The sequence below is a fragment of the Bombus vancouverensis genome, chromosome 12, assembly GCF_051014615.1.
Source record: "Bombus vancouverensis nearcticus chromosome 12, iyBomVanc1_principal, whole genome shotgun sequence".
NCBI lineage: Eukaryota > Metazoa > Arthropoda > Insecta > Hymenoptera > Apidae > Bombus > Bombus vancouverensis.
In genome coordinates this window covers 5,628,052-5,644,909 of record NC_134922.1, presented here as the reverse complement: position 1 = coordinate 5,644,909, position 16,858 = coordinate 5,628,052, and the positions used below count along the sequence as shown (strand labels likewise).

The following is a 16,858-nucleotide window of genomic DNA, read 5'->3' as shown; positions in this document are numbered from 1 at the left end:
GCCGCAGGAATTACAAGCCCATGGAATGTAAAGGATACAGATGCGGTTGATGTCATTTGGACCCCGCGATGCGTAGAAATTCTCTGTCGCATTGTCTCTACGATCCCTGGAGCTGTTTGCCTACGGAAACCACTGCAATTGCATAATTCCTTTCACTCGTCGCAATTAAGTCATAAAACTCGCGAATTCCCTGTATTTCAGTTAGAAACCAAGCTACGAAGATTTCTTTCCGTCGTGATGCAGGCAATAGATTTTCTATCCCATTGTAACCGTCATTCTGTTAATTAGATCATTGTAGCGTCTTGCAATTAGAATTCATTAATATGTAATGTAATTCCATCTAAACACCGACGTTCGCTACCGTAAATCAATTCGTGGAAATTTCAATAATTACAGGTTGTCGAACGTACAAGTTACAAAGTCAATGCAACGTGCAATAATTCTCAACGATCACTAAGCCGTGAAAGTATGCATTTCCGTCACGGCCAGCTTATTTAGATAGCCAAAGAAAAATGATAGAAACGAGCCAGTAAAAGGACAGACGTTTGATTCATTCATTTCCATAAAATTATGCATGGCCGGAGCACGTTGTTGGTTGCGCGTATAGTTAATTCGTATTGAGCAGCTGTTTGGAACGATCGGCTAGAGACAGAAGGCTACGTTAGCCGAGGTATATTGCGTTCGAACGCGCTTTCCTCTCGCGACTGCATTCTTGCGGCCGCCTATGCGCGAGTAGGCACCGGCGAGGAGAAAGATATTGGTTATTTAACATTACGAAACGAGAAGCGAGAAGAGAAATTCATGCAGCCGGGGAACGCTTCTGGAAAAGTGAGAGCAGGCCGTTGATTTGAGAAGATATGGGTTGTCGACCGCTCTAATAAATATATCGTATATTCATTCGTGGACTTCTGATTCGTGACGTAACGATGTGATGTAGTTCGTAACGAAGAAAGTGCGCGATGATATTCTGTCTGAATGTTTTCGCGTGGGTTGAATGCTCGAGGGACATTATTTTTAGGCAGTTCGTTGTACGGGTGATAAATATCGAACGAGAGGAATTTAACATTCAGATTTATTCGGTATCGTAGTGTAACAAATTAATGAGAGTGATCCAACTAATGGGTATACAGAAACGAATATGCAGGGTGTTTCAGTTTTAAACGATCAAACTTCGTCTGTTTATTCTACGAGTAGAAACAAGGAAATAACGTTATGTAAACGTAGATCTGTAAACGCTTCATAAAAGAGTTATGAAAGTATCAAAATATGAAACCTAGAGGCAATAAACGAATATTATCACGAGTGATGAATTGGTCGGGCATTGTTTGGTTTGCGAGATCACCAGATCTTACATTGTTAGACTTTTATCTACGGGGAACAATTAAAGCGATAGTGTATCGCACAAGAATTGATACAAAGGATGATTCGTGATGCATTCGGTGATCTGAAGCAGCAGAAATAAGCAGCAGTGTCAAACTCAATCTCCCAAAGATATCAAGCGCGTATTCGAAACGGGCAACAACGTTTTGAAACGGAAACATAAAGACCTAACTAGAATTGATTGGTTTTCATATTTCTTGTGTAACTTTTTTGTAAAGCGTTTGCACACCTATGTTTATAGAACATGTTTTTCTTTTTTCTATTCGCAGAATAAACTGGAGAAGCTTGATCGTTTAAAACTCCGACACACGTGTATTCGCTAGTGAACTTTTGTAGCGAAGTAAATATGTAAATGAGCATTCGATGCGTTCGTTTGAATCGAATGCCTGGAAAATATATTTTTTTTAAGGATTTACTGTGGCAAAAATTGTGTAAAAGGAATCTCGTATTTAAAATATTCTAGTTTTAAATTTAAAGTATTATAGTGTAATGGATTACTAAAGATTCGTGCAATAATTTTGCAGCACGAACAAGCTCCAAAATGTTAAAGATCATCTGTTAAATTTACTTGAATACTACCAACACACTAAATCTTCTAGTCTTACCTTTTTTTAGAATCTCTACTAGTTCTGCTCCATTGTAAATTGTTCCATTAAAAATTCCCCAAAAACAAATTTGATAAATCTGGAACAGAAACTTAAAAATATACAATAACAAAATAGACAACTTGCAAATAGAAGAGTGACTTATAGACACATACAAGCGACCCTCGAATAATTGGATTAACTAGTTCCGTGTTATACAAAACCATGCTATGCGAGCTAAAATTCGTATAATTCATGTGCTCCATGTAACTGAAAATCGTGTTATTCGATACTACAGGCCAATACATAAATAAACAGTCTGCATCATATATTTTAAAACAAAAGATAATGGAAAAATATTAATTTCATGCGAATCTTAGTACAATTCATGCGTTATATTATTCGACAGTTAGGTTTGGAAAAGATACACTTATCTATAACACAGTATAGCGAGCACGTGCATCTGAGTAAAAAAGTTGCGGTAAAGTTTGACTGAAAATCTTTGACTGTTAGAGTGGTTTCCAAGAGGATATCTACTCGTTCGATTTTCTTCCCGTGACGCGTGACTTTCTTGTATCTTGGTTAATCGATAAGCAAACTCGTCTCCCTCGCTTGAAAACTTCTTCAATTTCTTCGATTCTATTCTGTATCCGCTTATATCTTCAATTTCCGTTCCGTACGGATCTACATTTAAATGTGGAGAACAATGCTGGTGGATTTATGGCACGGGCTGACTATAAAACAGGAGAGATTCATTGCTGGATAGTAAATCTTTACAGTTTGTCTTTCTTTCCTTCCTTGATAGCAACGAAATCTAGAGAGCTGTCTTATATAACTACCAAATTATGTTGTATTATTTTATCAGTCTTATGACTCTGTTTAATATACGAACAATAGGTATGATATACAAACAGTAAACATAATTATTATAATGAGTTATTATAATGAAGTTGTAAAGGCATGTTTCGCTTTTTTGATAGTAATACAGAAGTTACAACAGAGAAGGGAGTTTCCTTTTTGAAGGAACAAGCGTGTTGAATGAAATATATCAAGTTTACCGAGTGTCTGGTATGAGAAAAACACCAGGGCAACGAGTGTATCGAATGAAATTCCCAAAGTTTTGTAGCATGCGTGGAACCAGCCTAGCACATGTGATTAGAGAGATTAAAGGGAAACATTTTATCGTAAACGTTTCGAGAGAATTTAATTCACTTGAAAGCTTTTAGAGGGTATCGCTACGTTTGGAAAGTTACTGCAAAATTCACTTTGTGACCATGGCAGTCGTGCAATTGCGATATTTTCAAACAGGACGATTGAGTTTGCCTGTTGCGATCGTAATCAGGTAGTAACAGTGATCCTTCGTTCCTCTTTTTTGAAGAACAATGAGATTTTACAGAAACACATGTACAAACATTAATACCGATGCTTCTTTCCGTTCTGTTTTATAGTATAAGCTCTTTTATAGAACAAAACCAAGCAGAGTGATCAAATCGACCAATTTATAATTTGTCACAGAAATTTTATAGATTTCCTATGGTGGATTTTTGGGAATTTATTTTACAAAGGAAAATGGACAAAGTCTTGTTTTTCTATATCGTGTGGGCTTTCATATAACTTTCATTTTGGATTGTTTAATATAATTTCTATACTTCAGCCGTCGATTCAAGTTAATTACATTAAATAAATTAACTCGATTATATTCCGTGATAAAGAAAAACTAGATAAAGGGGTTAACGCGACATAACGAAGAAACAATGTCGAGAAAAAAAGTACTAAGAAGGATTGGCTTTTAATATCTTAATCTCAGAAGAGATTAATCTAACAACCTCAAATCTATAATGCTGCGACTAGCAACAGCTGACTACGATATGTTTCCTTCAGACTTTCGTGTCCTACTAAGCCGAGCTTTTTAACTAATCGAACCATTCCTTATCAGTATCGCGACGTTGACGTGAAAAATGAACCGTGGCATAGTTGCTTTCGGAGAATACTTCTCCAATATATTGCAATAGGGCGGTTAACTTCTTTACTGCGGCGTAAAATGTCGAAAGATTATTATAGAATAAAAGAGAAAGGAGGTCTCTTGTCTTAGAATCGAAATAGTTACGAAAGATCCAAAATCGAGCTATTTTCGTACATATTTTTAACGCTTCGATCTAGATCATCACGATCATCGATCTTATACTGAAATTATTCTTCAATTATATTTATAAAGATACAAAGTTGCAGCCTATTCGTTAGAATTTTTGGTGCAGTCAAAATGTAAGAAGAAAATCCTATTCAAGTTCGCTTGCTGGAGAAAAGCGAACACACGATTGGCGAAAGAAAGGAGAAGAGAAGATAAAGAAAAATGGGGAAGAGATCGATAAATTTTCATCATCATTGCCGTACAATTGGGGCCGTGTGCTTTCACGATTTCTCGATGTGGAACTGCTCTCGAATCAGGTTGAAAACCAAGCGAGAAAACTCTCGATCGTCGATCCGTGACACCTTAAGCGTGGCTATGTGGACACACGCTAAGCACACGTTCGAGAAATAAAACGGCCAAGTTATGCCGCTTTTTCCGGCCTGCTCTCCCTCTACGCGTTTACGGCAAACACACATGTATATACTGGGTGTCCTTGCGGAATGAAAGTACCCTGGAAAACGTGACCTCTCCTTCCACCTATGAGTAATGCGAACTGCTGATGGATCGAGGAGCCCATGTACAACTGTGCATGCGCACCCATGTTCCCTTCCCTGCTATCTTGAATGGAAAAGTTTCCAGATTTCTGCGGCCACTGGCTCGCGCGATTCAAGTGCAAGTGTCAGTCCTTAGTTACGCGGAACGATTATTAGTAGACTGTGGACATTTACGCAAATTCAAACTTTTATGGACATAACTGAAGAAGTAAAATCAAAATGAAAATTTATTTCATCTACTAAATATTATAACAAGTACTCTACTTTAGATATTTTATGCATTTAGGCATGTTATGTATATTCTGTTGACTTTTGAACTTTAATTTTCAAAAAAACGAATAAACGTTCGTAGTCTAGTTATTGGTTGCGTCGAGGTTATCTGATAGAGGAACGCGTAGATGAATTTGTAATAGAAATATATATTGAAGCAAGTATAAGTATAAGTACAGGTATAGCTGATCCAGAGCCTCACTGTAGCAATGTTATATTCCAATAGAATATGATAGATTTATAGTAAAGGACATTACCAAAAAATCAACCTTGGTGTGTAACTCTAGCTGAAAGTTACAGGAAACATCAATAAAAATCTACTTGTAGCTCTTTTGTTTGTAGATCTTGTTACCCAAAACAACATTTATATTCGAGTACACAATAATATGAACCTCTTCTTTTCTTAATTTTTTTGCTTCACTAAATTCTATGTTCTTCGCAACTGCGGTGTCCAGGTTACGGCTATACAAAAGAAAAAGACGTAGAGTTTTCCTAGAAGTAATTACTCCAACAGGTAAACTGCCAGTCTGTATGTAAATTCATATCTTTATGAGTGCAATGATAGAAATAGAATCTAAATAAAAATTTGTTTCATCTGCTAAATGTTATAACAAGTATTATAATTTTGATATCTTATACATTTCTGCATATTGCGCGCATTCTGCGCATTTTTGCATCTTTAAATATCCCATAAATGCCTGAATATTCGCAATCTAGTTACTAGAACCGCGTAGTCTTTTTTCCATGAGAATCGCGTTAATGTGTAGCAGTTCGCATGGAGAAATTTGCTCGCGACGTCTTGGTAGTTAATTGCTCGTTAGAGGTGTTCCATTTGAGAACTGAGTGCAAAGAGATAGTTTTATTTCAACTTTGAGATATGAATTCTTGCACCCTATCGCGTAATTGAATTAATGTTATTGGCGAAGTTTTAGAAGTCATGAGTTTCAGGTTACGATATGCGATACAAGACGAGCCACAAATTAGTAGTGATAAATACATTGATAAAGTAAATTGGTAATGTTTCCAATTTAATTTGAAAATCAAATTTCAAAATTTATTATTCTGCAAAATTTATCACAGCAACCAGTCACAATGGTAAGATACATTAATGATACTACTCACTTGACTTGTAACTTATAAAATTACACAAGTATACAATAGTACACAATTATACTATTTTTGTATCACGAATCTACAATTAGTTGATAAATTATCTTTGTAAGAAAACCCTGTTACCAAGTATTGAAAAATAATCATAGACGAATATTTTTTCTTCTAGTATTAAAAGAACCAAAGCAACGTGTGAAAACATCGAGCAACGACGTTAATTACCTACCTAAACACTTCACGGTAAACACAATCGTTAAAGGAAAGAAAGGAGTTTTCTATTAAGAAGCGAAGTTGAGCGTAGTTTGTTTCGATAAGAAAAAAAGAATTTGCCAGAGAATAAGCGTTCTTGGCATTCTGTTTCATTAAGCACGCAGGACGAGATGCTGTAAGTCCTTCGGATCGCGCGATAGGAATTTTAATGCGTGAACATTAACATAAAAGTATCGTTGAATTTGCCACTGAAGATTTTGTAAATTGTTATTCTAAATGCGCCGGTTACTTGTGAATTATTGCACCAGGCCTGACTGTACCGTTCCAGAGATAATTCGTGCAATTTCGTTGCCCGTACGAACCTCCCCCGACGAATAGCAGTTAAATTCACTTAGCGCTGTATCAGCATGATACATTAGCATGCTTGGCAACTGTTTCGACTTTGTTAAGCCTCCTTATATTAATTTGAATACAAAGTATCTCCTCGAATCGCCACCGTCTCCTCTTTCTACGTTATAATTTACAGATTTTACAAATTTGCATAATGCACGGACCTGTACGGAGTTATTCAAATTTTACAACGTTCGGTCGCATTGTTTCGGCTGTCATAATGACGCCACGTAATCGCGGAAATAACTGTTTAACATCTCGTCTTACGAAATTAGAGGACACCAGCCTCTCGGAAATGAAAACGAATGGTTCCAATTTTTGTCAATTTATCAATTTCGTTCTATTGGTATACGATCATTACTCGATTCTCAAGAAACAAATAATTTACTTCCATACGTTTGTTTATCGGAGAGAACATTGTGCAGCTTCTCTAATATAACTGGCTTAAACCCGTTACACACGTAATTTCAAATTCATTCCAGGCTAAGGAAGTAAATAGACTCTTCTAACAATAGAACGTTTACATAGCAGGACATTGTATGAATACTAAATCGTTTGGCTAGTGTCCGTGTAACGAAGGTTCTACTATATTAGAATTCAATATGGAAACTAGCGCGAAACTATCGCTCTTATCGATTACAAAAGCGTAACTCGAGTAACAACGAATTAAAAGCTCTTATCGTTCGAGCAAAGTGCGTCGTTGTCGAGTTTCAACTAGGTGGGATAGCCAATAAACGCCCAAGGCAGTATGCATCGTTAAACGAACCTCACCCTCTCTTTTTTCTTTTTTTTTTTTGGTTGCAGGTCCGGCCAACGAACAGAGACGAATTAGGAGGAAATTTATCGATTTCCGATCCCGAACGATCGACTGCGCGAAAGTGGAGCGGCTACGTGAGATCCGGTTTCGGAAGGACGGAAAAATATGAGCATCTCGTGAAGTCGGTTTAAAGTGCAGCTTTCAGACATCGAAGGGGTATAACATGGAAACCGAAGAACTCACTAGACTCGTAGATGAGATCTACAAGGTAAGCGTCCAATCGAGTATCGATCTGAAGATCGTGCACCGGTCTCGCCAGGTTGGCTCACAACACCCAGCTTGGTTTCTCCTCATTGTAACGTACGATAGAAACCAGCTATAGGAAAACGGGAAAGTTCTGTTACACTTTCGATAAAATTGATCGAGTGAAGTCGTGTTTGATTAATTGCGCAATTAGGCGACAGCGTCGCGTCGATTAAAACGCTTTTCACTCGAAAGAAATGGTAACGCTCAGTAGCGCAAGGCGAGTTTTACCAATGACACGATAATTCGAATTACTATATCGAGTTGTTGCGCGTGGAACAGCCAATTTCTATTTTATTTAATTTAATGTAATTCAATTTATTGCCAAAAATATCCATTTTTTTGTATATACAAAAGTATAAGCAGTCGGATATATTCTGCTTTTTAATAGATTTTACAGATACTTTAAAACCTTGCGCAATTTAATGGTTAAATGCGCTACACGAAGATATGAAACTCGCAGTTAGACGTTTTCTGTTTTTAAACTCCAATCTACAGCGTAAGAGAACTGTAAATTGCCTTCATACACGCTTTACCTCGTTTATAGATATTATCACGATTTTCTCGCTTACAGTCAACGAATTTTCCAACGAATCTCGTCACATGGCGTGTGAACGCCAAGGACCTTGATCATGTGTCACACGATACACGTGGGGTAATGAAAAATGGATTTCCACGTGTGAGTGTGCCCTCGAGTAGACACAAGTACGCTCTCGAATATACGGGAATCTGGCCGTATATAAAATTTGCGCCACAATCTTCCTCTTCTTAACGGTTTAGCAAGTTCTTCTTCAGTGTATACGTCATGCAACGTGATAGGCTGCTCTTTCTCTCTCTTCCTCTCTCTCTCGTTGGCCAGCGAACGATTTAATAAAATTCGCGTTTGATAAAACTGTCAAAGATGAAAGTTGATCGTGGATATCGAATTTAGAAATTCTACTCTGCCGTCTGGAACTTTTTTCGGGGATATTACTTATCGTTACCCTAACGGCCTGCTATTTCTCTGCTTCTCTACCATCGTGTCTTTGCTTCCCGACTAAGATGCTGGTTTTTTATGTCCTTCTACTTTATCTCTCCCTCTCCTCTGCCAAAGGAAATGGATATCGACCTATGCTCCTGGAAATCACTTTCATCAATTTCCCAAAGGCTTCTTCCTGAATATCTCAACTTTGAAGAATGTTACGAACGTAGAGTATATTTTTCTTGCTTCAAACAAAAACGGGACTGCCGTTCCTTATTGTTCAATTAATTCAAAATTTCATTATACAGAAGCTCGAAGTCCTGTTACTGGAAACATAATTTTTCTATTATATAAAAACTACCGAATATACTTTTCCACTATATTTCGTGCAAAACTAAAGTTACCGCTTCCTGCGTTCAATTAATTCAAAGTTTCGTAATATAGGGTAGATATAGCTTTAAAATTTCATAACACAGCGTACAAAGAGTTTGCACATAGCCGTACTATAAATTCTGTTCCTCGCCAAAAAATTAATTCTGTTATATAAAAATTCTTACAAATTTTAGAAGTTAAGCAATGCTATCTTAATTAAGAAAATTGACAGTCTACTCGGCGTATTTATTAGCCAAATTTCTTTATAGAGACAAAGTATTCTTCGTTCAAATCCAATCATCGTAGTACTTAACGTGGAATACAGTGTGTGTTATAAATAGCTGACGGAGATTTTCGATCTTTTGAAACTTTCCAGGATGACAAACAGATTTATCTATTGTACCATGAACAGCTGTAGAAAACTATCATCTATAAATAAGATACCGTAAAACTCGTCTCAATGTCGGAATTTAATAAGAATAGTTATAGCGAACGCAGCAACGTGAATGTCTATGGAATTCGTGTGTGTAACGATGGATGAATAGCCAGGTCGTATAACCCTTTCGCCACTAACGGTACATATGCATGTTTCCTATACATACAGTTTTTAAGAATTGCTAACGGTCAAATATCCTCCACAGACTACTAATGAGGTACATGTATATGTGCTGTGAGTAGAGCTCGAAATCTGAAAGTAGGAAATTCTTCTCTTCTAATAGTAAGTTACGGATCATTTGAGTAACTGTATGCATATACGTCTGTAATCGTTTTGAACAGTTTTCAAGATTTTTCTAATTTTCTTTATAGTGGTATAACAGTACAATATAGGCGTAATACTTACATCTAACTATAGACTTCGTTATAAATTGAATATAAATAATAATCAAATTTTCTTTGATACATCGTTAAATTTTTATACCAGTTCAAAAAATACCGCGAACGTAGAATACATTCGCTTCGAGCAAAAAGGTAATTGCCGTTTTGGTGAAATTAATTCAAAACTTCAGAAGCCTGAACCTTTTTTTCGAGCAAAACTTTTCTACTAGGTATAACTATTTATATGTAATATTTCTAATAGGAATAGCCTAATAGGAAACTAGTAGGAAAGCCAGCTACAGACAAAAACTAATAAAATCTTGATTATTTTTAAAGGTGTAGTTTGAACAAACTGTTGATTTACATGCTACACAAAGTTGTTCTAATTGGAATCGAAATTTCACCTGTAACACGTATCTGCTAAATAAACGAAAGCAAAGAAATAATAAGATCGTGATCGAAAGATAAGGTATTTTGAAACGTCGAAACTTCCAGTGTAAACGATTCGCTTCCAAGGAAAAGGAATTTCACGGAAAATTGATCCCCGACGCAACACTGTCTACTTTCTCTATCCGTGAACCATAACCATCATCCTCGTACGTTGCCGCGGAACTTGTGTTCGCGGTGGAAAGCTCCATCTACTTAGCTGACTGTACAAAAGTTTCCATCGTGGCACGAGCTTGCAGTTAATCCGTCCGTTTATCCTTCCACTTATCCGTCTGTCTGTCTCCAAAACGTGCGTTTACGCGGAAGCCTGTAGACACGGTTGCCACAGAATTCCCCGATAATTAGGTGTCGCCTCGGAAAATTATCCGTCGTGAATACAAGCATGGCGGCGGAGGTGGAGGAATAGGAAGATACAGAGAGAGAAAGAGAGAGAGAGTGAGAACGTTGGATGGCGTTCACGGTAGCGAGAATGATTAGGCGGAAGGTAATCTTATTAGTCGTTCGGCAGTCAAGCTTTCCTTTAAACCCCAACGCCCTTCATCTTTGTCGCGATCCTTCGCACCGTGGAACTTCGCTTCCCCCATTATCCTCATAGACGAGCCACCGTTCTGCGTACTAACGACGGATGCTTCGTGGAAAATACCAAAATCGCGATAGTCAACGACTTACCATGGCTTAGATACATCTCTCGTTTCTTGCCATCCGCTGCTGTTATATCCATCAGGAAAGATATAGGCTTACTCCGGGAATATCGTATCTCCACTTTTTGAGAAATTTGAGTTTCTACGTGCAATAGACAGTTCTCCACTGTCTTTATGTCGTAGAAAAATCACATTTAAATACGTATGTACTTCACAAATTTGTCAAAGATATATAATATTTTTGTTTGTTTTATTTAGTGTACATAGAGACATTTTCGAGAACTATGATTCTTTATTCTATGTAAACAACGGTATTAATTATGTTTTTATTGTATTTAACAGTTAACAGGCTCTACGTTTTATCTTCGTATTATCTGTATCTAGAAGCCTTGAAATAAAAACGTGTTTAATTCGAGAGCTTGAGAGACATTTTTATCCCACACATAGAGCAGTAATCATGAATTCTGAATGGAATCTTTTTCGAACGAAATATCGATCGCTAAGGGAGTCGAGTATCGTGATTAAAACCAGACATTTAAATATTAAAGCACACTTAAAGATGAGCGATATTTCGGTCCAGTTACGCTGTTGAAAACTGTTAACAACATATCAGTGGATCGATGGAAAATATCGAGAATAGAAACGAAAGTGCTCGTTCATACTTTATACAAAAGTTACATGCACAAATTACGTAACAAAATTACATCAATACTCTAACAGTCTGCGAAGTTTCTCAACAAAAAATCATCCTCTATTTAATATCTCGGCCAATCATTGGTTTATTCTCCTCTTTGACAATTTCTTCGGCACCTTACGTTCGTAAATGTACAATGAGTTTTCCGCCTCTACGTATCTTATTTGTCACCGTATTACTTTTCACGGCAACTTGCCCAAGGCGTTTTTATTATCCAATGATATCGGACATAGCAACTTTACCCAGAGTTATTCAACTCCTAGACACAATCGTTTCTTTCGTAAGAAAGAATATCCAGGGAAAAGCCAGGGAACAAATAACACGGTCGATTGCTCGTTTTCTTCATAAAATCACAATCAAACGGCAGAATGTAATCAGCATAGAATAAAATAATCCCGCCTTCGAAGACAGTATAAACCTTAACTGTCTTGGTCCAGCGTCGCGTAGAGGAACGAAAAGACAGAGAAAGAGAGAGGATCGAGTAAAATAACATTGAGATCTTTCAAAGTCTTGCCAGAAACGAGATTTGTATGCAGCTTATTATATTCTCTAACATAATAAGCAGTTGCGGTTTGTCAGACGACAGCAGATACAAACTCAGATTCGAAGAAAGCCTTTTCTTGTGCTTGTAAATAATTCTCCCAAGGTATTTAATACGAGAGGAATATAATTGTTCACAGTAATTATTGTCCACCTTAGCAAAGTTTCTCGGCTAAGGCTTCAGAGTGGTGTGTCTATCATTAATATTCCGTAGAACGAGAGTTAGGCTAAAGGATTATAAACCGGGGATCTATTAAAACGTTCGAAAGGAACGAGAGCGGAAACAACAATTACAACATCCGAGTAACTCAGACGAGCTCTGAACTGGAATCGTTTTATTTTCCCCGGGCGAATTGGAAAATCGTTAATAAATCGTGACAAATTGGAGGAATTCGCGCAGACCGTCCAATTAAATATGGCCGGACGAATTAATATCACCGCGAATGGCTTCGTTAAGACACCGTCCTGCTCGAATTAGTACCACCCACCCTCGATCTTTTCACTTTCTCGCGAGGAACAGTAAAACACGAAGGAGAGAGAGAGAGAGAGAGAGAGAGATCTATCCTTCGACCGCGTCCATAAATTTTGCGGCCGTTGAAGTTATTAACGTAATTACCAGTGAAAAGCTTAAGGGGGTAGCTCGTGACGCGGCGTGGTGGTGCTTCCCTTTTCGCACACCCTGGTAATCGATCTAACGTTCGTTCGTGGCTCAGCAGAAAATAAAGGACACAAATCGGTTTTCCGGAGCTTGGGACGCGTTGAAATTAAACTGCAACGGGCCAATGATCGGCGGGGCCGGTGTGGTTGCGACGCTGTTGTCGCGCGTAATCCCGGATAATCCTTTAATTTTTGCGGATTCCATTTTACATTCTCCTGCATACAAGCCACGCGGCGCTTGCACGGCTTCAAACTTGCACACGGTAGCACGTAAAGACTGCTATTTGTACCTGCTGACGCATATATTAATCATACGCGAACCTGTTTGGATGGTTGGCACGCGTATACGGCGTTCACGTATCGATACATACAGATCGCTACAGATCGTGTATCGAGAAGCGCGAGCGGTGCATGTTGAGTATCGATTCGTTGAACGTGATAGAGTTTGTCTCTTCTTTTACACGTATCCGCTTCTCACGCACGCTGAAATTTACGGTACTACTTGCGATCCGTTTTTCCGCGCATCGATTGGTTTGGATATCGTTTATGCGGCTCGTCAAGAATGCCGTTACACGATCATAATAAATAAGTTTCGTTAATAAACATCAGGGTATCGGAGATTACGAGGCACGTCATAGGATTTGCGTTAACGCGACCGATAATCGGCTCCTGATTTTTCTACCATTTTTCGTGTTTCACCCAGTGCCCGCTCGTTGATCGTTTCATTGTGTTGCTTTTAATTCCATCATGCTTAATCATTGTTCGATCTGTCGCGATTAAACGAGTGACGTACATGAATATTAATGTGCGAGTATTTGCGAGTGTCACATTTTGTACGGTTTTGAGCTTTCTTGTTAACAACTTTTATAAATATTATATGGTACACACTGCTATCATGTTGTAATGTTTCACCATTACGTCTGTAGAAAATGTCAATTTGTAAATCGAACATGTGGATTTGTAGTCACTACAAATCCCTGTAATTTAAAAACAACATTCTATATTACGCATAAGGTTCGATTACATGCTGTCAAAAACAATCAAGAAACACCCGAGTGTATTGCAAAGAAAATTGCAAGTTCCGCTAACCGAAGAGGGTGATCGAAAATCGGCACCTATCGATAGCGGATATATCGACGCCCCGATTGTCTCGAAGATTCTTGATTAATCGATGCCCGAAGGGAGTTTGTTCGCTCGTACTCGATCGGATTATTACGTTTCCGCGATAAATTGCTGGCGTACTTGGCCAGACCGAGAGACTCACCTAAACTCACACTAATGTATGCATCGCGTGGGTTGTGACGCCTCGCGGGCACCTGTTTCGAGGGGTGCCTCTCGATGGTGGTCTCGATGTAGATCGGAAGCCAATTAATATCCACTGGCATCCTCCACTCTGTCCCTCCCTATGGCGAGCCACCGGAATATACCCCCGTTGAAACATAACTGCACGGACCGTGATATACTCGCGCCATGGGGCTCTCTTGTCGGCGATGGGACCCCATAAACCTCGTCATGCGATAACACCGTTAACCTGTAGTTACCTCGTTATTTTCTAACGGCCACCGTCTCGAGAAAATCGAGATTGTAACGAGACGAGAGAGCACCTCTTCTTCCTACCGTGCTTTCTTTCCTTCTGGAATCTTTCGTGTGATTTACTCCAGCTTGATTTATCACGGCGATTCCCGCGGAAATTTACTAGCGCTCGAGGAGAGAGAGAAAGACTGGCTACTAGTTGGCCACGCTTATTCCGTCTTATCGCCTCGATACCAGCGCATGGACGATGTTGCGTTGTATGGTTTATGGAATTTATTAAGCGAATTCCTTTATTTCGCAGATACGTTGAAAATTATGGAACGAGAATGCGATCCTCCGTAGGTTGTTATTATTAATTCCGATTGGTCGATTATTCGTTATACGGTAGTTCTAAACGTAGAATAAAGATCGCGCTCGCGATACGAGTAAATTGCGGCGCGTCCAGTGCGACATATTTACTACCAAGACGTTAGAACTGTGTTCGTATTCTATGATAAGTATTCGTATATCTCCATCAGCCTGTGTACGTAGTTAATCGTCGTCTTATTGAAAATTATAATTTCTTTCAATTTCTATTGTTTCCCGGTTTATCTTACAAGGGACCACCTTTAAGTTGTCCGTTAATCGATATTCAGATAATCAATCATTCTATCGACCGATGTCCTGGCGATCGAAGTTCCATTGTACCATCAAAGCTTTAGGATCGTGTTCGTATTCCATCATTTTTCATTCAAAGTTCCGCACACGCGGTTAACTCGCGGATCACTTTATCATCGTAACAATATCAAACGACACTCGTCGGGGGCAAAGTTAACATTCAGTAACGCGTTAGTCGCTCCATGGTGCACCACACCCTCTCAATTAAAAAGCCGCTGTGATTAGCCAGACTCCAGTGTAAAGGTTCCCAAAGCCTGCTGCTACAACACCATTAATAATCTTTAAAAAGATGAACAGACCGTAGCGGGTCTGGCAAAAGCCACAACTAACGCGCTTTAGTTGGCCAAGTAAGTACTGCACGTGTCCTAACGAGGGTCTGTTCATTGTGCATATTCATTAGGACGTTCATTATGACCATTTGTCGTCCACGGCACATCATCCCTAAACTTCCAGTTTTTCCAGGGGCGGCTTCCAGTTTTTAATACACCATGCGACAAGAAATCTTACTGCGACGTTCGTTGCACACCTGTCAATGTTTCAATCTCTAGATCAATTAACTCTCTGATTTATAATTACTTTTTCAATTTATTCTATGTCAACTGCGATCTTTACTTTTCCCTTAGTACAAAAAATTATACAATTTGGCATTCTATATAGAAATGTGATATTCGCGCGTTTTTACATGCAATTCTTCGAGAGATTTTCCACGGAAGAAAAAAAATTAATTATCATGGCCGCAACATGGCAGCACGTTCAGGGAAGAACGTTTCGGGATACAATAAAAGAGAACGACGTAATTCCCTGAGGATGGCTTCGTATCGAGTCACCCTTCTTCCCTTTTTAATAAAGCAACTCCTGGATTTAACTGTCCCCTGGTCCTGTCAGTGATAAGAAATCTTCTGATTAGGGTGTTTGTCTTTCTGAACTAAGCTGCAGAAACTTCGCAAGTTATAAATCTCTCAGGGGGTACATTGATTAAAACACGATTTTTTACGCAAGAGATCGTTGGGGAATTCCTTTCGCATTAATATTTTGGTTTGTAACACAATTTTTTGTGACAAATATGAAATCTTAGAAATCAGAAAGCAAGAATTTTCAACTGCTGTGTGATTATTATATTTAATTAGCTGATATACACGGTGTTTGCCCGGAATCTTTTACAATCTTTTTTAACTCTCTGTATACCGTGGGGCCGAGTTGCGCCAGATACGCGTATATACGATATCAGATACGACTCATACGCACATATGAGCGTTTCTGCTTTATCAGTTGTTTTCGCCGAACGCATATATGAGTTCATCGGCCAGATTGATGGTTAACGCAGAACGAGTATATGCGGCAGTAATCCACAAAGGGTTTTAATAATACGATTTTGTGAACTTCTACTGGTTCGGTAAATGTTCTGTAGTTCGTGGCACAACACCGATCGTCAGACAGCGATGTCACGAAGTTTCTGACATAGTGGGCGATTCATATTGCCTCACTATATCGTGGCGACGATTCTAAACAAAACACGATCACAGCGAAGAAGATCGCTGTTGCGTTACAAATATCCGTAAACTGTCTCTGCTTCATACTTTCTTCTTGTCCTAGGTTACTGCTTCCTCTTGTCATAGGTTAATCTTTCACGCGCCTACTAAAGCCCGCTCGGGAAACGCCCTTTAAAAATGGGGAAAATCGCGTCAAAATCCGAACAGCGGTTCTTGAGGTTAGCTCCAACATACAGATGCTTCCCGGGAACATTATTTTACGCTATGTGTAGATACAATTTTCTTTGTTCTACTTTGAATATTTCGCGATTTAAATTTGGTTTGACGAATAGGAAGAACAGAACAGGAAGAGAAACGTAAGAGT

General features: G+C 38.6%; 1 protein-coding gene across 1 annotated transcript in view; it reads left to right on the top strand.

Moving 5' to 3' along the window:
* The window catches only part of IRSp53 (Insulin receptor substrate 53 kDa), a 163,326-nt gene that overhangs the window by 9,138 nt on the left and 137,330 nt on the right, over positions 1 to 16,858 (top strand). Inside the window, exon 2 of the mRNA XM_033331056.2 lies at positions 7,431 to 7,651. Coding sequence (XP_033186947.2) covers positions 7,607 to 7,651 — 45 coding nt within the window. The 5' untranslated portion in view covers positions 7,431 to 7,606. The remainder of the gene's footprint in view (positions 1 to 7,430; positions 7,652 to 16,858) is intronic.